The following is a 22,255-nucleotide window of genomic DNA, read 5'->3' as shown; positions in this document are numbered from 1 at the left end:
CTTGGTCAGCCAACCTCTGGCTCTGAAGGTGGAGATAATGAATCCATTAAGAACATCATTGCTAGTGGTTATCACGTTTGCTCAGCTCCAGAGGCAGTTGAATGTAGAGCAAAACAATACCCTGGACTTCAGATCTCTCAGCTTGGCCAAGACGTGACTTGCAATCCATCCGTTGGACTGATTTGTAAAAACAATGAGCAAGGTCTTCAGCAAAAGTGCTTCGATTACGAGATACGAGTGAAATGTTGTCAATGTCCTCCCACAACACACATCCCGACAACAATAACAACAACAACAGTTCTGTCGACCACGACTCCTACACCCACTACTACAATCTTAACTTCGACAGCTCCATCTACCACAAAAACAACAACTCTGCCTTCTACTACAACTCCAACCTCTACTCCTACATCAACCTCAACAGGAGCATCAACTACCCAGTGCAGGGGTGAAGAAAGTTGTGTGTGGTCAGACTGGATCAACCTTGGTCAGCCAACCTCTGGCTCTGAAGGTGGAGATAATGAATCCATTAAGAACATCATTGCTAGTGGTTATCACGTTTGCTCAGCTCCAGAGGCAGTTGAATGTAGAGCAAAACAATACCCTGGACTTCAGATCTCTCAGCTTGGCCAAGACGTGACTTGCAATCCATCCGTTGGACTGATTTGTAAAAACAATGAGCAAGGTCTTCAGCAAAAGTGCTTCGATTACGAGATACGAGTGAAATGTTGTCAATGTCGTCCCACAACACACATCCCGACAACAACAACAACAACAACAACAGTTCTGTCGACCACGACTCCTGCACCCACTACTACAATCTTAACTTCGACAGCTCCATCTACCTCAAAAACAACAACTCTGCCTTCTACTACAACTCCAACCTCTACTCCTACATCAACCTCAACAGGAGCATCAACTACCCAGTGCAGGGGTGAAGAAAGTTGTGTGTGGTCAGACTGGATCAACCTTGGTCAGCCAACCTCTGGCTCTGAAGGTGGAGATAATGAATCCATTAAGAACATCATTGCTAGTGGTTATCACGTTTGCTCAGCTCCAGAGGCAGTTGAATGTAGAGCAAAACAATACCCTGGACTTCAGATCTCTCAGCTTGGCCAAGACGTGACTTGCAATCCATCCGTTGGACTGATTTGTAAAAACAATGAGCAAGGTCTTCAGCAAAAGTGCTTCGATTACGAGATACGAGTGAAATGTTGTCAATGTCCTCCCACAACACACATCCCGACAACAATAACAACAACAACAGTTCTGTCGACCACGACTCCTACACCCACTACTACAATCTTAACTTCGACAGCTCCATCTACCACAAAAACAACAACTCTGCCTTCTACTACAACTCCAACCTCTACTCCTACATCAACCTCAACAGGAGTATCAACTACCCAGTGCAGGGGTGAAGAAAGTTGTGTGTGGTCAGACTGGATCAACCTTGGTCAGCCAACCTCTGGCTCTGAAGGTGGAGATAATGAATCCATTAAGAACATCATTGCTAGTGGTTATCACGTTTGCTCAGCTCCAGAGGCAGTTGAATGTAGAGCAAAACAATACCCTGGACTTCAGATCTCTCAGCTTGGCCAAGACGTGACTTGCAATCCATCCGTTGGACTGATTTGTAAAAACAATGAGCAAGGTCTTCAGCAAAAGTGCTTCGATTACGAGATACGAGTGAAATGTTGTCAATGTCGTCCCACAACACACATCCCGACAACAACAACAACAACAACAACAGTTCTGTCGACCACGACTCCTGCACCCACTACTACAATCTTAACTTCGACAGCTCCATCTACCACAAAAACAACAACTCTGCCTTCTACTACAACTCCAACCTCTACTCCTACATCAACCTCAACAGGAGCATCAACTACCCAGTGCAGGGGTGAAGAAAGTTGTGTGTGGTCAGACTGGATCAACCTTGGTCAGCCAACCTCTGGCTCTGAAGGTGGAGATAATGAATCCATTAAGAACATCATTGCTAGTGGTTATCACGTTTGCTCAGCTCCAGAGGCAGTTGAATGTAGAGCAAAACAATACCCTGGACTTCAGATCTCTCAGCTTGGCCAAGACGTGACTTGCAATCCATCCGTTGGACTGATTTGTAAAAACAATGAGCAAGGTCTTCAGCAAAAGTGCTTCGATTACGAGATACGAGTGAAATGTTGTCAATGTCCTCCCACAACACACATCCCGACAACAATAACAACAACAACAGTTCTGTCGACCACGACTCCTGCACCCACTACTACAATCTTAACTTCGACAGCTCCATCTACCACAAAAACAACAACTCTGCCTTCTACTACAACTCCAACCTCTACTCCTACATCAACCTCAACAGGAGCATCAACTACCCAGTGCAGGGGTGAAGAAAGTTGTGTGTGGTCAGACTGGATCAACCTTGGTCAGCCAACCTCTGGCTCTGAAGGTGGAGATAATGAATCCATTAAGAACATCATTGCTAGTGGTTATCACGTTTGCTCAGCTCCAGAGGCAGTTGAATGTAGAGCAAAACAATACCCTGGACTTCAGATCTCTCAGCTTGGCCAAGACGTGACTTGCAATCCATCCGTTGGACTGATTTGTAAAAACAATGAGCAAGGTCTTCAGCAAAAGTGCTTCGATTACGAGATACGAGTGAAATGTTGTCAATGTCGTCCCACAACACACATCCCGACAACAACAACAACAACAACAACAGTTCTGTCGACCACGACTCCTGCACCCACTACTACAATCTTAACTTCGACAGCTCCATCTACCACAAAAACAACAACTCTGCCTTCTACTACAACTCCAACCTCTACTCCTACATCAACCTCAACAGGAGCATCAACTACCCAGTGCAGGGGTGAAGAAAGTTGTGTGTGGTCAGACTGGATCAACCTTGGTCAGCCAACCTCTGGCTCTGAAGGTGGAGATAATGAATCCATTAAGAACATCATTGCTAGTGGTTATCACGTTTGCTCAGCTCCAGAGGCAGTTGAATGTAGAGCAAAACAATACCCTGGACTTCAGATCTCTCAGCTTGGCCAAGACGTGACTTGCAATCCATCCGTTGGACTGATTTGTAAAAACAATGAGCAAGGTCTTCAGCAAAAGTGCTTCGATTACGAGATACGAGTGAAATGTTGTCAATGTCCTCCCACAACACACATCCCGACAACAATAACAACAACAACAGTTCTGTCGACCACGACTCCTGCACCCACTACTACAATCTTAACTTCGACAGCTCCATCTACCACAAAAACAACAACTCTGCCTTCTACTACAACTCCAACCTCTACTCCTACATCAACCTCAACAGGAGCATCAACTACCCAGTGCAGGGGTGAAGAAAGTTGTGTGTGGTCAGACTGGATCAACCTTGGTCAGCCAACCTCTGGCTCTGAAGGTGGAGATAATGAATCCATTAAGAACATCATTGCTAGTGGTTATCACGTTTGCTCAGCTCCAGAGGCAGTTGAATGTAGAGCAAAACAATACCCTGGACTTCAGATCTCTCAGCTTGGCCAAGACGTGACTTGCAATCCATCCGTTGGACTGATTTGTAAAAACAATGAGCAAGGTCTTCAGCAAAAGTGCTTCGATTACGAGATACGAGTGAAATGTTGTCAATGTCGTCCCACAACACACATCCCGACAACAACAACAACAACAACAACAGTTCTGTCGACCACGACTCCTGCACCCACTACTACAATCTTAACTTCGACAGCTCCATCTACCACAAAAACAACAACTCTGCCTTCTACTACAACTCCAACCTCTACTCCTACATCAACCTCAACAGGAGCATCAACTACCCAGTGCAGGGGTGAAGAAAGTTGTGTGTGGTCAGACTGGATCAACCTTGGTCAGCCAACCTCTGGCTCTGAAGGTGGAGATAATGAATCCATTAAGAACATCATTGCTAGTGGTTATCACGTTTGCTCAGCTCCAGAGGCAGTTGAATGTAGAGCAAAACAATACCCTGGACTTCAGATCTCTCAGCTTGGCCAAGACGTGACTTGCAATCCATCCGTTGGACTGATTTGTAAAAACAATGAGCAAGGTCTTCAGCAAAAGTGCTTCGATTACGAGATACGAGTGAAATGTTGTCAATGTCCTCCCACAACACACATCCCGACAACAATAACAACAACAACAGTTCTGTCGACCACGACTCCTGCACCCACTACTACAATCTTAACTTCGACAGCTCCATCTACCACAAAAACAACAACTCTGCCTTCTACTACAACTCCAACCTCTACTCCTACATCAACCTCAACAGGAGCATCAACTACCCAGTGCAGGGGTGAAGAAAGTTGTGTGTGGTCAGACTGGATCAACCTTGGTCAGCCAACCTCTGGCTCTGAAGGTGGAGATAATGAATCCATTAAGAACATCATTGCTAGTGGTTATCACGTTTGCTCAGCTCCAGAGGCAGTTGAATGTAGAGCAAAACAATACCCTGGACTTCAGATCTCTCAGCTTGGCCAAGACGTGACTTGCAATCCATCCGTTGGACTGATTTGTAAAAACAATGAGCAAGGTCTTCAGCAAAAGTGCTTCGATTACGAGATACGAGTGAAATGTTGTCAATGTCCTCCCACAACACACATCCCGACAACAATAACAACAACAACAGTTCTGTCGACCACGACTCCTACACCCACTACTACAATCTTAACTTCGACAGCTCCATCTACCACAAAAACAACAACTCTGCCTTCTACTACAACTCCAACCTCTACTCCTACATCAACCTCAACAGGAGCATCAACTACCCAGTGCAGGGGTGAAGAAAGTTGTGTGTGGTCAGACTGGATCAACCTTGGTCAGCCAACCTCTGGCTCTGAAGGTGGAGATAATGAATCCATTAAGAACATCATTGCTAGTGGTTATCACGTTTGCTCAGCTCCAGAGGCAGTTGAATGTAGAGCAAAACAATACCCTGGACTTCAGATCTCTCAGCTTGGCCAAGACGTGACTTGCAATCCATCCGTTGGACTGATTTGTAAAAACAATGAGCAAGGTCTTCAGCAAAAGTGCTTCGATTACGAGATACGAGTGAAATGTTGTCAATGTCCTCCCACAACACACATCCCGACAACAATAACAACAACAACAGTTCTGTCGACCACGACTCCTGCACCCACTACTACAATCTTAACTTCGACAGCTCCATCTACCACAAAAACAACAACTCTGCCTTCTACTACAACTCCAACCTCTACTCCTACATCAACCTCAACAGGAGCATCAACTACCCAGTGCAGGGGTGAAGAAAGTTGTGTGTGGTCAGACTGGATCAACCTTGGTCAGCCAACCTCTGGCTCTGAAGGTGGAGATAATGAATCCATTAAGAACATCATTGCTAGTGGTTATCACGTTTGCTCAGCTCCAGAGGCAGTTGAATGTAGAGCAAAACAATACCCTGGACTTCAGATCTCTCAGCTTGGCCAAGACGTGACTTGCAATCCATCCGTTGGACTGATTTGTAAAAACAATGAGCAAGGTCTTCAGCAAAAGTGCTTCGATTACGAGATACGAGTGAAATGTTGTCAATGTCGTCCCACAACACACATCCCGACAACAACAACAACAACAACAACAGTTCTGTCGACCACGACTCCTGCACCCACTACTACAATCTTAACTTCGACAGCTCCATCTACCACAAAAACAACAACTCTGCCTTCTACTACAACTCCAACCTCTACTCCTACATCAACCTCAACAGGAGCATCAACTACCCAGTGCAGGGGTGAAGAAAGTTGTGTGTGGTCAGACTGGATCAACCTTGGTCAGCCAACCTCTGGCTCTGAAGGTGGAGATAATGAATCCATTAAGAACATCATTGCTAGTGGTTATCACGTTTGCTCAGCTCCAGAGGCAGTTGAATGTAGAGCAAAACAATACCCTGGACTTCAGATCTCTCAGCTTGGCCAAGACGTGACTTGCAATCCATCCGTTGGACTGATTTGTAAAAACAATGAGCAAGGTCTTCAGCAAAAGTGCTACGATTACGAGATACGAGTGAAATGTTGTCAATGTCGTCCCACAACACACATCCCGACAACAACAACAACAACAACAACAGTTCTGTCGACCACGACTCCTGCACCCACTACTACAATCTTAACTTCGACAGCTCCATCTACCACAAAAACAACAACTCTGCCTTCTACTACAACTCCAACCTCTACTCCTACATCAACCTCAACAGGAGCATCAACTACCCAGTGCAGGGGTGAAGAAAGTTGTGTGTGGTCAGACTGGATCAACCTTGGTCAGCCAACCTCTGGCTCTGAAGGTGGAGATAATGAATCCATTAAGAACATCATTGCTAGTGGTTATCACGTTTGCTCAGCTCCAGAGGCAGTTGAATGTAGAGCAAAACAATACCCTGGACTTCAGATCTCTCAGCTTGGCCAAGACGTGACTTGCAATCCATCCGTTGGACTGATTTGTAAAAACAATGAGCAAGGTCTTCAGCAAAAGTGCTTCGATTACGAGATACGAGTGAAATGTTGTCAATGTCCTCCCACAACACACATCCCGACAACAATAACAACAACAACAGTTCTGTCGACCACGACTCCTACACCCACTACTACAATCTTAACTTCGACAGCTCCATCTACCACAAAAACAACAACTCTGCCTTCTACTACAACTCCAACCTCTACTCCTACATCAACCTCAACAGGAGCATCAACTACCCAGTGCAGGGGTGAAGAAAGTTGTGTGTGGTCAGACTGGATCAACCTTGGTCAGCCAACCTCTGGCTCTGAAGGTGGAGATAATGAATCCATTAAGAACATCATTGCTAGTGGTTATCACGTTTGCTCAGCTCCAGAGGCAGTTGAATGTAGAGCAAAACAATACCCTGGACTTCAGATCTCTCAGCTTGGCCAAGACGTGACTTGCAATCCATCCGTTGGACTGATTTGTAAAAACAATGAGCAAGGTCTTCAGCAAAAGTGCTTCGATTACGAGATACGAGTGAAATGTTGTCAATGTCGTCCCACAACACACATCCCGACAACAACAACAACAACAACAACAGTTCTGTCGACCACGACTCCTGCACCCACTACTACAATCTTAACTTCGACAGCTCCATCTACCACAAAAACAACAACTCTGCCTTCTACTACAACTCCAACCTCTACTCCTACATCAACCTCAACAGGAGCATCAACTACCCAGTGCAGGGGTGAAGAAAGTTGTGTGTGGTCAGACTGGATCAACCTTGGTCAGCCAACCTCTGGCTCTGAAGGTGGAGATAATGAATCCATTAAGAACATCATTGCTAGTGGTTATCACGTTTGCTCAGCTCCAGAGGCAGTTGAATGTAGAGCAAAACAATACCCTGGACTTCAGATCTCTCAGCTTGGCCAAGACGTGACTTGCAATCCATCCGTTGGACTGATTTGTAAAAACAATGAGCAAGGTCTTCAGCAAAAGTGCTTCGATTACGAGATACGAGTGAAATGTTGTCAATGTCGTCCCACAACACACATCCCGACAACAACAACAACAACAACAACAGTTCTGTCGACCACGACTCCTGCACCCACTACTACAATCTTAACTTCGACAGCTCCATCTACCACAAAAACAACAACTCTGCCTTCTACTACAACTCCAACCTCTACTCCTACATCAACCTCAACAGGAGCATCAACTACCCAGTGCAGGGGTGAAGAAAGTTGTGTGTGGTCAGACTGGATCAACCTTGGTCAGCCAACCTCTGGCTCTGAAGGTGGAGATAATGAATCCATTAAGAACATCATTGCTAGTGGTTATCACGTTTGCTCAGCTCCAGAGGCAGTTGAATGTAGAGCAAAACAATACCCTGGACTTCAGATCTCTCAGCTTGGCCAAGACGTGACTTGCAATCCATCCGTTGGACTGATTTGTAAAAACAATGAGCAAGGTCTTCAGCAAAAGTGCTTCGATTACGAGATACGAGTGAAATGTTGTCAATGTCCTCCCACAACACACATCCCGACAACAATAACAACAACAACAGTTCTGTCGACCACGACTCCTACACCCACTACTACAATCTTAACTTCGACAGCTCCATCTACCACAAAAACAACAACTCTGCCTTCTACTACAACTCCAACCTCTACTCCTACATCAACCTCAACAGGAGCATCAACTACCCAGTGCAGGGGTGAAGAAAGTTGTGTGTGGTCAGACTGGATCAACCTTGGTCAGCCAACCTCTGGCTCTGAAGGTGGAGATAATGAATCCATTAAGAACATCATTGCTAGTGGTTATCACGTTTGCTCAGCTCCAGAGGCAGTTGAATGTAGAGCAAAACAATACCCTGGACTTCAGATCTCTCAGCTTGGCCAAGACGTGACTTGCAATCCATCCGTTGGACTGATTTGTAAAAACAATGAGCAAGGTCTTCAGCAAAAGTGCTTCGATTACGAGATACGAGTGAAATGTTGTCAATGTCCTCCCACAACACACATCCCGACAACAACAACAACAACAACAACAGTTCTGTCGACCACGACTCCTGCACCCACTACTACAATCTTAACTTCGACAGCTCCATCTACCACAAAAACAACAACTCTGCCTTCTACTACAACTCCAACCTCTACTCCTACATCAACCTCAACAGGAGCATCAACTACCCAGTGCAGGGGTGAAGAAAGTTGTGTGTGGTCAGACTGGATCAACCTTGGTCAGCCAACCTCTGGCTCTGAAGGTGGAGATAATGAATCCATTAAGAACATCATTGCTAGTGGTTATCACGTTTGCTCAGCTCCAGAGGCAGTTGAATGTAGAGCAAAACAATACCCTGGACTTCAGATCTCTCAGCTTGGCCAAGACGTGACTTGCAATCCATCCGTTGGACTAATTTGTAAAAACAATGAGCAAGGTCTTCAGCAAAAGTGCTTCGATTACGAGATACGAGTGAAATGTTGTCAATGTCCTCCCACAACACACATCCCGACAACAATAACAACAACAACAGTTCTGTCGACCACGACTCCTACACCCACTACTACAATCTTAACTTCGACAGCTCCATCTACCACAAAAACAACAACTCTGCCTTCTACTACAACTCCAACCTCTACTCCTACATCAACCTCAACAGGAGCATCAACTACCCAGTGCAGGGGTGAAGAAAGTTGTGTGTGGTCAGACTGGATCAACCTTGGTCAGCCAACCTCTGGCTCTGAAGGTGGAGATAATGAATCCATTAAGAACATCATTGCTAGTGGTTATCACGTTTGCTCAGCTCCAGAGGCAGTTGAATGTAGAGCAAAACAATACCCTGGACTTCAGATCTCTCAGCTTGGCCAAGACGTGACTTGCAATCCATCCGTTGGACTGATTTGTAAAAACAATGAGCAAGGTCTTCAGCAAAAGTGCTTCGATTACGAGATACGAGTGAAATGTTGTCAATGTCCTCCCACAACACACATCCCGACAACAATAACAACAACAACAGTTCTGTCGACCACGACTCCTGCACCCACTACTACAATCTTAACTTCGACAGCTCCATCTACCACAAAAACAACAACTCTGCCTTCTACTACAACTCCAACCTCTACTCCTACATCAACCTCAACAGGAGCATCAACTACCCAGTGCAGGGGTGAAGAAAGTTGTGTGTGGTCAGACTGGATCAACCTTGGTCAGCCAACCTCTGGCTCTGAAGGTGGAGATAATGAATCCATTAAGAACATCATTGCTAGTGGTTATCACGTTTGCTCAGCTCCAGAGGCAGTTGAATGTAGAGCAAAACAATACCCTGGACTTCAGATCTCTCAGCTTGGCCAAGACGTGACTTGCAATCCATCCGTTGGACTGATTTGTAAAAACAATGAGCAAGGTCTTCAGCAAAAGTGCTTCGATTACGAGATACGAGTGAAATGTTGTCAATGTCGTCCCACAACACACATCCCGACAACAACAACAACAACAACAACAGTTCTGTCGACCACGACTCCTGCACCCACTACTACAATCTTAACTTCGACAGCTCCATCTACCACAAAAACAACAACTCTGCCTTCTACTACAACTCCAACCTCTACTCCTACATCAACCTCAACAGGAGCATCAACTACCCAGTGCAGGGGTGAAGAAAGTTGTGTGTGGTCAGACTGGATCAACCTTGGTCAGCCAACCTCTGGCTCTGAAGGTGGAGATAATGAATCCATTAAGAACATCATTGCTAGTGGTTATCACGTTTGCTCAGCTCCAGAGGCAGTTGAATGTAGAGCAAAACAATACCCTGGACTTCAGATCTCTCAGCTTGGCCAAGACGTGACTTGCAATCCATCCGTTGGACTGATTTGTAAAAACAATGAGCAAGGTCTTCAGCAAAAGTGCTTCGATTACGAGATACGAGTGAAATGTTGTCAATGTCGTCCCACAACACACATCCCGACAACAACAACAACAACAACAACAGTTCTGTCGACCACGACTCCTGCACCCACTACTACAATCTTAACTTCGACAGCTCCATCTACCACAAAAACAACAACTCTGCCTTCTACTACAACTCCAACCTCTACTCCTACATCAACCTCAACAGGAGCATCAACTACCCAGTGCAGGGGTGAAGAAAGTTGTGTGTGGTCAGACTGGATCAACCTTGGTCAGCCAACCTCTGGCTCTGAAGGTGGAGATAATGAATCCATTAAGAACATCATTGCTAGTGGTTATCACGTTTGCTCAGCTCCAGAGGCAGTTGAATGTAGAGCAAAACAATACCCTGGACTTCAGATCTCTCAGCTTGGCCAAGACGTGACTTGCAATCCATCCGTTGGACTGATTTGTAAAAACAATGAGCAAGGTCTTCAGCAAAAGTGCTTCGATTACGAGATACGAGTGAAATGTTGTCAATGTCGTCCCACAACACACATCCCGACAACAACAACAACAACAACAACAGTTCTGTCGACCACGACTCCTGCACCCACTACTACAATCTTAACTTCGACAGCTCCATCTACCACAAAAACAACAACTCTGCCTTCTACTACAACTCCAACCTCTACTCCTACATCAACCTCAACAGGAGCATCAACTACCCAGTGCAGGGGTGAAGAAAGTTGTGTGTGGTCAGACTGGATCAACCTTGGTCAGCCAACCTCTGGCTCTGAAGGTGGAGATAATGAATCCATTAAGAACATCATTGCTAGTGGTTATCACGTTTGCTCAGCTCCAGAGGCAGTTGAATGTAGAGCAAAACAATACCCTGGACTTCAGATCTCTCAGCTTGGCCAAGACGTGACTTGCAATCCATCCGTTGGACTGATTTGTAAAAACAATGAGCAAGGTCTTCAGCAAAAGTGCTTCGATTACGAGATACGAGTGAAATGTTGTCAATGTCCTCCCACAACACACATCCCGACAACAATAACAACAACAACAGTTCTGTCGACCACGACTCCTACACCCACTACTACAATCTTAACTTCGACAGCTCCATCTACCACAAAAACAACAACTCTGCCTTCTACTACAACTCCAACCTCTACTCCTACATCAACCTCAACAGGAGCATCAACTACCCAGTGCAGGGGTGAAGAAAGTTGTGTGTGGTCAGACTGGATCAACCTTGGTCAGCCAACCTCTGGCTCTGAAGGTGGAGATAATGAATCCATTAAGAACATCATTGCTAGTGGTTATCACGTTTGCTCAGCTCCAGAGGCAGTTGAATGTAGAGCAAAACAATACCCTGGACTTCAGATCTCTCAGCTTGGCCAAGATGTGACTTGCAATCCATCCGTTGGACTGATTTGTAAAAACAATGAGCAAGGTCTTCAGCAAAAGTGCTTCGATTACGAGATACGAGTGAAATGTTGTCAATGTCGTCCCACAACACACATCCCGACAACAACAACAACAACAACAACAGTTCTGTCGACCACGACTCCTGCACCCACTACTACAATCTTAACTTCGACAGCTCCATCTACCACAAAAACAACAACTCTGCCTTCTACTACAACTCCAACCTCTACTCCTACATCAACCTCAACAGGAGCATCAACTACCCAGTGCAGGGGTGAAGAAAGTTGTGTGTGGTCAGACTGGATCAACCTTGGTCAGCCAACCTCTGGCTCTGAAGGTGGAGATAATGAATCCATTAAGAACATCATTGCTAGTGGTTATCACGTTTGCTCAGCTCCAGAGGCAGTTGAATGTAGAGCAAAACAATACCCTGGACTTCAGATCTCTCAGCTTGGCCAAGACGTGACTTGCAATCCATCCGTTGGACTGATTTGTAAAAACAATGAGCAAGGTCTTCAGCAAAAGTGCTTCGATTACGAGATACGAGTGAAATGTTGTCAATGTCGTCCCACAACACACATCCCGACAACAACAACAACAACAACAACAGTTCTGTCGACCACGACTCCTGCACCCACTACTACAATCTTAACTTCGACAGCTCCATCTACCACAAAAACAACAACTCTGCCTTCTACTACAACTCCAACCTCTACTCCTACATCAACCTCAACAGGAGCATCAACTACCCAGTGCAGGGGTGAAGAAAGTTGTGTGTGGTCAGACTGGATCAACCTTGGTCAGCCAACCTCTGGCTCTGAAGGTGGAGATAATGAATCCATTAAGAACATCATTGCTAGTGGTTATCACGTTTGCTCAGCTCCAGAGGCAGTTGAATGTAGAGCAAAACAATACCCTGGACTTCAGATCTCTCAGCTTGGCCAAGACGTGACTTGCAATCCATCCGTTGGACTGATTTGTAAAAACAATGAGCAAGGTCTTCAGCAAAAGTGCTTCGATTACGAGATACGAGTGAAATGTTGTCAATGTCCTCCCACAACACACATCCCGACAACAATAACAACAACAACAGTTCTGTCGACCACGACTCCTACACCCACTACTACAATCTTAACTTCGACAGCTCCATCTACCACAAAAACAACAACTCTGCCTTCTACTACAACTCCAACCTCTACTCCTACATCAACCTCAACAGGAGCATCAACTACCCAGTGCAGGGGTGAAGAAAGTTGTGTGTGGTCAGACTGGATCAACCTTGGTCAGCCAACCTCTGGCTCTGAAGGTGGAGATAATGAATCCATTAAGAACATCATTGCTAGTGGTTATCACGTTTGCTCAGCTCCAGAGGCAGTTGAATGTAGAGCAAAACAATACCCTGGACTTCAGATCTCTCAGCTTGGCCAAGACGTGACTTGCAATCCATCCGTTGGACTGATTTGTAAAAACAATGAGCAAGGTCTTCAGCAAAAGTGCTTCGATTACGAGATACGAGTGAAATGTTGTCAATGTCCTCCCACAACACACATCCCGATCACCACAGAATTTGTTCCCACGACAACAACAACAACAACTCAGCCACCCGTAACTAGTACTTTCCCTACAACCTCATTTCCTGTAACATCTGGTGGAACAACATCACCAACAATTACATCCACTGAACCCGTTTGTTTTTGCCATTTCAATCATCGTGATTTCTCCGTTGGTAAGTTTTTATTTTCCACCTTTTCACATTTGAAACCTTTTGTATTTTACCATTAGTTCAGTCATTCATAATATTCAGTTTATATTGAATTATACATGTTCAATTGTACAAAATGTAATACTCTTCAAAATACTTTCAGGCTCAATTGTTTACAATGTCTCTGACCATGATGGATGGTGCTACATTGGTCTCTGCAACAAGACTTGCAAAGTAGAAATCCGTTCCTTCAGATGTGATGTAACAACTACCCCAGTTACCACTACTTCACCCACCACTACACTGCTCCCAACAACAACAACAATACCACATACAACAGAAAGACCAACCACCACCACAAAAAAAACTATTCAGATTAACTGTGACTATGAACGTCCTCCAAGACAGGTATTTGCTCTTCTATAGATAATAACTTTTGTGGAAACATTCCATAGGAATTATTATTTACAAAAGGGTGATTCATAAAAAACATAAAGAATGGTATGATTTTGTAGACATTTCCTGCAAGCCTAATATTTGTCTGTGTTTGTAGAACGGTGACAGCTGGATACATAACCAGTGCACCAACGGAACATGCGCCAACGGGAAAGTTAGTTATGAGTATGTACATTGTGAGACTCCGAAGCCAATAGCATGTGAAAATAACTATCCTCCGATCAAAGTGTATGACGAATCTGGATGCTGTTTCCACTATGAGTGTCAATGTAAGTTCACAACAAATTTAAAAAAAAAGTTTAGTCTTTGTTTTACAAATTGTACTTTATCGATTGATTTTAGTTCAAAATCTGAAAAAGAATCCTTACTCTTGACTGGTTTAGAGTTATCTTATAGTTAATAGCAGTACATGCACATGAATGTCTCACCTTGGAAACATTTCAGCACCACACTATTCATTTAGCATAAAACATTCCATATCCGTGTCCTTCTAAATGCTAATTGTTCTCTTCTTACTAAGGTATCTGCTATGGTTGGGGAGACCCTCACTATGTCACCTTTGATGGAACATACTATGGCTTCCAAGGAAATTGTTCTTACGTCTTGGTCAAAGAAATCCTGCCAAAGTACAACTTCAGTGTGGTAATCGACAATTACTATTGTGATGCCCCAGATGGACTTTCCTGCCCTCAGTCTCTGACAATTTATTACCAATCTTACAAGATATTCATGACCAAGAAGGACGTTGATGGAGTTTTCACAAGTCTGGTAATTAAAATATCTCAAATACTGTATGTTCAAGACATTTTTCCTAGAATAGAGATTAGATTTTCGATTAGCTTAAATATTGATTAGCTTTCATTTAAGATATACTTCCTCTATGTATTAGATATAGGAGACATTGGGTATAGAAATTATTGTAACCATTTTGTCGATCTCTTAATATTTTTTCTTAGATTTATGTAAACCAGCAACGCATCATCCCGGCATATGAGACCAAGGACTTCCGCATCACAGACAACGGAATTGAGACCCTTTTAGTCATACCAGCAATTAATGCCAAGGTGTCTTTCACTGGTCTTATGTTTAGCATATACCTGCCCTGGGACAAGTTCAGTGGCAACACTGAAGGACAGTGTGGTGAGTACAGGTGTTTTATGGTCACTCTGTTGCCATGATTACCCCATGATGTCTCATTGTCTAACGATGGTTTTCAATCTTATTCAGGTACATGTGACAACAACCGGACAGATGACTGCCGCTTGCCAGATGGAACTATCGATTCATCTTGTCCAGACATGGCACACCAATGGCATGTTGCTGACCACAATAACAGTCAGTGCACACCACCACCACCACCAGAGCCGATACCAACACCACCACGAGGCTGTGATCCACCCATTTGTCTTCTCATTCAAAGCAAGTAAGTAGCAATTAGTATTCACAATAAATCTCCTCTGTAGTATCGATAACCTCTCAATTAGAATAATCTCAGTGCGAACAATAACTTGACATACTAAAACACGGCAATCATTTGACAAAGCCTGATGACAAAACAAAGTGAATTAACATATTTAAATATCTACTCTAACTGAAGCATGACATCTTTTCAAGGGTCTTTGAGAGTTGCCATAAGATAATCCCCTACGAGCCATTCCTTGTGGCATGTATCTTTGATGTGTGCCATATGGATGATGTTACTATTGGCTGCACCAGCTTGCAGACCTATGCTGATGCATGTGCACAAGCAGGAGTCTGTATTGAGTGGAGAAATTATACAAATGGACAATGTGGTAAGTAGGTCACTCCTCAAGACCATAAAGCTCAGACAACCTCTCTATGATGTAGCTTATTGGTAATTAACCTTTTTATCTCACCTGCTACAGACTTCACATGCGAGAAACCCAAGGTTTATAATGCCTGCGGTCCACAAGTTGAACCAACCTGTAATGCCTGGTATGTATAATGCTGTTGTTGTTCAGTGGATGGGTATAACGATTAGGAAAAGTCTCTCAGCTATTGAAACTTTTTTTGAATATCTCTGCAGGTACAATTTCAAATTCATCCAGACTCAAAATGAGTTCAGCGTCATGGGAGATATACAATTGGAGGGATGCTATTGCCCTCCTGGTACCACTTTGATGAGTTCCAGCTCAAACTACTGTATCCCCAGCTGTGGTAAGAATGGTCAAATAACAGCATTGTATATGTGGGGACTTACAGTATTGTGCTGTGATAGTAGCTACATCCTGCTGGCCTTCACTTTGGGAAGCACAAAGTGTTAACAATTATTGTTCGTTGCTACTGTAGTTGTCTTTTGAAAGCTGGTTTAGCTTTTTGTAAAAAAAAAAAAAATGTCCACAGCATTTTTTCAGATACTTCAATGGTGTGGGTTTTGGTTTATTTTGATTGATATTGATTTTATCAAGTGATTCCGGTACATACAGTACATTATCAAAACGAAGTAGTGGAATGGACTTCAATGACTTCGTTTTTTAATGTTTTTTTCTCTTTGGTTCATCAGATATTTGTCCGTTGCCAAATGGAGAATGGAAAGAGGTAAAATTGTGTTTGAATTTCACTCACAGGTTTTAGGAGGGATGAACAACTATTCATTTGTGATATACACATTAACATCATCTGGGTAGTTCACTTTTGACAATCATGTATAATAATGTATGCAATAATAATAACTATAATAATAATAATAATGTATTATATTTCTATAGTGCTTTTCATAGAACAAAGCGCTTCAGTAATTTATGATTCCACACACTAAATGATTGAACCTTGTACTGGTAGTGTCCATACAAACCTTGATGTGCTTAAAATATTCCTCATTGCAGGCTAATGAGACCTGGGTGAGCAACTGCCAGGATTGTGTATGTGACCCATACAGTCTGGAAATCCAGTGCCAGCCGGTGGCATGCCAACATCAGCCTCCTCTCACCTGTGATCAGGAGGGCCAAGTTAAGGTCGTAGAAACCGTTGACTGTTGTCAAAAGGACAAATGCGGTGAGTGACTTCTTTGGATAATATGCTCTTTATGGGGGCTTTGGAACAACTCTGTAAAAACATTTATATTTTTGGTGACTACCTAACATATCCAACCAATGTGGCCACTTGCATATTTTTTAAAACAATAGTTGTTTCTTTTCAAACAGAGTGTGATGTCACACGATGCTCTACTTCCAAGATAACTTGTCCAGTTGGATTTGAGACAGAGGCAACTATGGGAGTCTGCTGCCCAACTTATCAATGCCGTGAGTATGAGTTTGCATGTGCTTGAGTGTGTGTGTACAGTATTTGTGCATATTATAGAAATCCCAAACATGTTAGTTGCAGTATTGAGTGATTATCCATGTTCTTTGCCCCACAGTGCCAAAGGATGTCTGTGTGTTTAACAACACTGAATATCAGGTGCGGATGCGTTCTATGCTATGTTATTTGGCCAGTCCCACCACTTATAAATTATCAACACTTTTGAATGTAACTTATTAAAAGAGGACAATGTTATTTTACTTGCATACGTAAAAAAATAAAATAAGTGAAACTAAACAAATACCTTCATTAAGCTATCAGGGTGCCAACAAAATGTTATGGTCAATCCATGTATGAGATTAGATAGGACAAAAAAAAGCATCTCAATTCATAGATTTTCCATTGAAATATTCTATTTTCTCATTCCAGCCAGGTGCCAATGTTCCTGGGGACAAGTGTAAGAATTGTGTGTGTGGTGACAGGGTGGATGCCCAATCCCATCTACATATCATTGAGTGTCAACCTACTGAATGTGACACTCACTGCCAGCAGGTAAGTGATCTCCATTGACACATCTACACACTTTAGCATCATTATGTAATTCAACATACTTAGTGTAATGTGAGTCCTTATCCATGTAAAAAATATTATAATAACACTGATTCCTCTGCGTCCACTATTGGACAACTACTGGATAAGTGTAAATTTACTAGTGAGTTACCAGGATCACAAATTGGTATAAGTGAGATCATGTGCACATCATAAAGGTTTTCTCCTCTCTGGTCTGTCTTCTTCCTTTCAGGGCTATGATCATCAAGCTGTTCCTGGGCAGTGTTGTGGGAAGTGTGTACAGACAAGCTGTGTGGTTATGCTGCCAGATAATACCACACACACTATTCAGGTAAAATAGCATCAGGCAGCATTATTTATCTCTCACACAGATTCACAATTTTTTGTTACTTTTTACAACATACAGTCCTATTTCCCTTGATTATTTAAAAAGAGCAACATGTAATTTTAATCTAGCACTCAAGTGTTACACAAAATAACTATCTTAGCGATGATATAGTATATCTTATCTTTTATTATTTGAAGAATCTCCTGTTAATATATTTCACATTCTCACCTCTATAGCCTGGTTCCATCTGGATACCATCTGGAGACAAGTGTCTCAAGTTTGAGTGCGTAAAGATTATGGACCAATTCATCCCAATTGAGGCTAAGACTGTGTGCCCTGTCTTCCACCCAGAAGATTGCCTACCCGTGAGTTACAATAACTATCTGGCAAATTATCTGGGTCTGGGAAATTGGCCCATTTAAAAACTGGACAATGTGCAAATTCATACTTGTGAAATACAGTTTAAAATTGCCCAGTCACTCAGACCAAGGCCTGTTGCGTACCTACTGTGTATTTATGTGAGGTTATTTACACCTGTTGCGTAAAGTGAACAATGCAGGAACACCGCACTGAAAAACATGTGGAGTGAGTTTGGTAAACGCAACGTCAGTGACCTAAAAATGTTCTTGTTTTTTCTTCCATTTTCTTGTTTTTAAGGGAACTGAAGTCATTGCTCCAGATGGTTGCTGCCATTTCTGTGAGTGTCTTTTTAACACCATCCTTTTTGATAGACATTTGTAAATCATTCTTGCCCTTTATCAGGCATTGAAAAAAGTATTTTAGCTTTTGAAAATGTCACTTTTGTGTGCAGGTGTTCCAAAATATAAGCCATGCAACGTGACAAAGGGAAAAGTGTACCTGGACAGCAATGGGTGCAAGTCTGCAAACGAGGTGGAAGTGACAACATGCGGTGGATCCTGTGGCACCTACGCCATGTGAGTATTTTGATCATTCCTAAAATATTTCAGGAACACTAACACATTAATACTCCCAATTAAATAGAATTGGGCTGCCTGTCTAAATGCAAACTACAAATTATATTTTCACTAATATGTTACAATGGCTGTGTTTACAAAGGCAGCCCTATGCTGATATTCTGCCCAATTATTGTCAAAAGAGCTCATCTGATTGGTCATAACATCAGAATTCGGCTGCCTGTTTAAACACAGCCAATGTTATATAATTACAAATGCTACCATCACTACATCCACATAATAACATCGCCTCTCCTTTATGTTTTCAGGTATTCTCTTGAGGCCAACATGATGGAGCGCTCTTGTACCTGTTGTCGGGAAGTATCCACCACCAAGAAGGAAGTGGAGATGATCTGCCCAGACGGGTCAAAGTTCAACCATTCCTACATTCACATCAATAAATGTGGCTGCCAGAGGACAGAGTGCGTGACCCCAGAGGCGACCCAGGTCGCAAGGTCACGACGCAGGAGAAGATGAATGACTCTCCACTACCATCCCTTTACTGCTTAGATTAGTTCTCTATTTATGCTCAAGTTGTTCACTTTCCTGCAAAGTAATCTCATAGAAGGAGAAAAAGTTTCAGCTTTTTTGTCAAATTTAGTTTTGTTTTAGCCATTCAAAACACATAAATAAAGTTGGCAATAGACTATGCATACATACCACGTTGTTGTTTTCATTCCTTTTGAAAGTCTGTTGAGAAATATTTTATTGCAGACACCCAGTTCAACAATGGCTTATCCTATTCCAGACAAACAACCACAATTCAAAGTGTTAAACACTAATTTCAATTTGAGATGGTGTTAGTTCAGAAAAACGGATCAGTAATCTAAAGGTTGCTGATTTCAGATCCCTGGCGCCACTTCCTACTGTTGTCCTTGAGCAACGCACTTAGCTAACCTCTAGATATATCCAGGGACAGCACTGTGGCTGACCCTGTGCTCCTCTCTATACAGTACTAAAGACACATTTTCATCTTTGAAGGACTAATAAAGTAATAAAGTATTATGCACTTAAACAATTTATTTCAAATGTTTTTGATAGTGTTTGTCAAACTGCGTGAACAGAAATGAGAAGGTTCCCACCTTAGTTGGAGGGAATTAAATAACTATTTTGCTATTATAACCAGTCCTCTGTTACAGATGACTTACCTTACCAATGATATAACCTCACAACAATCAGACAAAATGTAAAATAGACTTGATTCAAATCAAAACTAATATTGCAGAAAAGAGCACTCTGCCTGCTTTATAACATGATCATGTTGTACTGACTTGTCTACAACTAGCACAACAAGTGTTGGTGTCCAAAAGGACATTTTGCTGGCATCTTTTAGTTAGTTGAGGCTGTTTAAAAGGAAAAATACTTTCTACAGTTTTCTTGAAGCCCCTAACATGAAAGAGAATGATTTTCAAAAACATAAAATTTATTTAAATAAAAGTCTGTGTGGTGCTATGGTCAGGGTAGACAGATTTTTAGAAGATTATGCCTTGAGGTAGAGTGGATTAGATACACATTTCAATGCTAATTGTATTGACGCTGAATCAACATTGAAAGTCCCACCTAAGAAGGTAAACAACATTCCTGTGAGATTAAAAGTAAGCAGTAGAACAGGTAGGGTCAACTTAGTAGGGACCCCATTGCCCAAAGGCCATAATACTAGGACTGTTTATTAGTTTTACCCAGCTCCAGGCACTGTATACTTGCTGCCAAGTCATCAAAAAGGAACTCTGAGCTCACAGAAAGTAGGTCATATGTATAACATAATTAGATCAGGGACAGTAAAATACCCATGAAATAATATAATGGTCAAATAAACAAGATAATGTATTTTTTTCTATTTTTTAAACATACAGTAGTGTTGTTGGGGAACTTCTCTTTACTAGCCTATATAGCCAATAAACAGTAAACATATGTTGCTCAACTGTGTGCTCCACCCTGGATAGTTAATCGTTAATAGTCATTTCTCCCACTTTATTCAACATGTTTTAATATTACACTTACTTTTACATAAAGGTTCCTGTATCAATTTACCTCAATCTAACCTTTAGTTACACTTAACATTAAGCTGTCACCCATAAATCATCACAGTTTGTTTGAGTTATTCAAAGTGCTCATCAACTTGCGCTGTTTAATATTAATTCTGTATGCTGAATTGAGTTTACTCTCAACCTCAATCTATTTACCCAGAGCTTGTGTAATAATGGTTCTATACATAAACCAAGTATAGCTGTGACGATATAGCAGTCAAATACGCAACCCAGAGCTGCTAAAATCATCAAACATTGTTGAAGCCTTTGGGTAAGGTGGAGCCGCACACAGCCTCTGGCAAGACCTAGGTGGGGATGGGTGGGGAAGGATGGATAGGCTATTCAGTCAGCGAAAGCTTTGTTAGGAAAGAAACCACCTGGGGTGTAGACACAAGGGCATATGACATAGCCTAGGCGGTGTGAAAGACATTTAAAGGCTGGGCCAATTATCAGTCATAAATCAGTCAATAGCATTTTGGTAGAGCGCCCTAGGTACGGTAGTGAGCTCTGTATGAATTCCAGATTGACCACTATGAATATTCCATTGTCCAATGTAAAGATGGGTCAGATACAAAAAGTACTAACCTACAAACCTGCAACAGATTCTTCCCTATAGCAGATGAATGTAGACATGATCATATACAGATATGATCATTTCACACATAGGTCGGCTCTGTCGGCTCTGGTCGGCTCTGTCGGCTCTGGTCGGCCCTGGTCGGCTCTGGTCGGCTCTGACAGCAATGGATGATTTAAAAAAGTTTGAGGATTGACCTCATAGAAAAATACAATTCTTCCACAAATGTTGATCAACTGACGGTACAATATTTAATGTCATGTGTTACATTCATGGCAGGAAAACCACTCAAACCAAGCAGGATTTGGCTTGACAGAACTGCCAAAATGAAGGAAACACCAACATAAAGTGTCTTAATTGTGCGTTAGAACATAAAAACTTCAGCGCCTCAGCATAAATTCTACAGCTGTCTGGAACTCTATAGGAGGGATGCAACACCATTCTTCCATGACAAATTCCATAATTTGTTGTTTTGTTGATGGCGGTGGAAAACACTGTCTCAGGCTCCGCTCCAGAATATCCCATAGGTGTTCAGTTGGGTTGAGATCTGGTGACTGA

At 42.7% G+C, this 22,255-nt stretch overlaps 3 protein-coding genes across 3 annotated transcripts; all 3 read left to right on the top strand.

The window, feature by feature from the left end:
• The first annotated feature begins 734 nt into the window (after positions 1-734).
• Positions 735-2,390, top strand: LOC116360944 (mucin-2-like). The gene is made up of 3 exons (XM_031815838.1): positions 735-912; positions 1,121-2,021; positions 2,237-2,390. Exons 1-3 carry the CDS (start codon positions 735-737, stop codon positions 2,388-2,390), a joined length of 1,233 nt encoding a protein of 410 aa, XP_031671698.1.
• A 6,582-nt stretch (positions 2,391-8,972) lies between these two features.
• LOC116360928 (mucin-2-like) lies at positions 8,973-11,114 on the top strand. Its single transcript, XM_031815837.1, has 3 exons — positions 8,973-9,147; positions 9,356-10,742; positions 11,012-11,114. The coding sequence occupies exons 1-3, from the start codon at positions 8,973-8,975 to the stop codon at positions 11,112-11,114; spliced, it is 1,665 nt and encodes a 554-aa protein (XP_031671697.1).
• A 1,251-nt stretch (positions 11,115-12,365) lies between these two features.
• LOC116360912 (intestinal mucin-like protein) lies at positions 12,366-19,755 on the top strand. The gene is made up of 21 exons (XM_031815836.1): positions 12,366-12,543; positions 12,770-12,870; positions 13,354-13,531; positions 13,671-13,915; positions 14,061-14,232; positions 14,484-14,731; positions 14,920-15,103; positions 15,191-15,386; positions 15,578-15,756; positions 15,850-15,919; positions 16,011-16,141; positions 16,488-16,522; positions 16,810-16,978; positions 17,128-17,226; positions 17,343-17,383; positions 17,654-17,776; positions 18,027-18,125; positions 18,359-18,487; positions 18,780-18,819; positions 18,934-19,057; positions 19,366-19,755. The coding sequence occupies exons 1-21, from the start codon at positions 12,366-12,368 to the stop codon at positions 19,571-19,573; spliced, it is 2,949 nt and encodes a 982-aa protein (XP_031671696.1). The 3' UTR covers positions 19,574-19,755.
• Positions 19,756-22,255: the final 2,500 nt, after the last annotated feature.

The sequence above is a fragment of the Oncorhynchus kisutch genome, linkage group LG3 (assembly GCF_002021735.2).
Source record: "Oncorhynchus kisutch isolate 150728-3 linkage group LG3, Okis_V2, whole genome shotgun sequence".
Classification (NCBI taxonomy): domain Eukaryota; kingdom Metazoa; phylum Chordata; class Actinopteri; order Salmoniformes; family Salmonidae; genus Oncorhynchus; species Oncorhynchus kisutch.
This window is presented reverse-complemented; position numbering and strand designations above follow the sequence as displayed.

Excerpts from the sequence above, each read along its gene's own strand:
- LOC116360944 (XM_031815838.1), top strand. The coding sequence starts at position 735 with ATGTCGTCCCACAACACACATCCCGACAACAACAACAACAACAACAAC. Across the intron at positions 913-1,120 it reads CTACATCAACCTCAACAGGA|ACGTGACTTGCAATCCATCC; the intron begins GCATCAACTACC and ends AGCTTGGCCAAG. Across the intron at positions 2,022-2,236 it reads AGTGGTTATCACGTTTGCTC|TTCTGTCGACCACGACTCCT; the intron begins AGCTCCAGAGGC and ends CAACAACAACAG.
- LOC116360912 (XM_031815836.1), top strand. The coding sequence starts at position 12,366 with ATGTCGTCCCACAACACACATCCCGACAACAACAACAACAACAACAAC. Across the intron at positions 12,544-12,769 it reads CTACATCAACCTCAACAGGA|CCGTTGGACTGATTTGTAAA; the intron begins GCATCAACTACC and ends CTTGCAATCCAT. Across the intron at positions 17,384-17,653 it reads TTAACAACACTGAATATCAG|CCAGGTGCCAATGTTCCTGG; the intron begins GTGCGGATGCGT and ends TTCTCATTCCAG.
- LOC116360928 (XM_031815837.1), top strand. The coding sequence starts at position 8,973 with ATGTCCTCCCACAACACACATCCCGACAACAATAACAACAACAACAGT. Across the intron at positions 9,148-9,355 it reads CTACATCAACCTCAACAGGA|ACGTGACTTGCAATCCATCC; the intron begins GCATCAACTACC and ends AGCTTGGCCAAG. Across the intron at positions 10,743-11,011 it reads AGTGGTTATCACGTTTGCTC|CTCCATCTACCACAAAAACA; the intron begins AGCTCCAGAGGC and ends TAACTTCGACAG.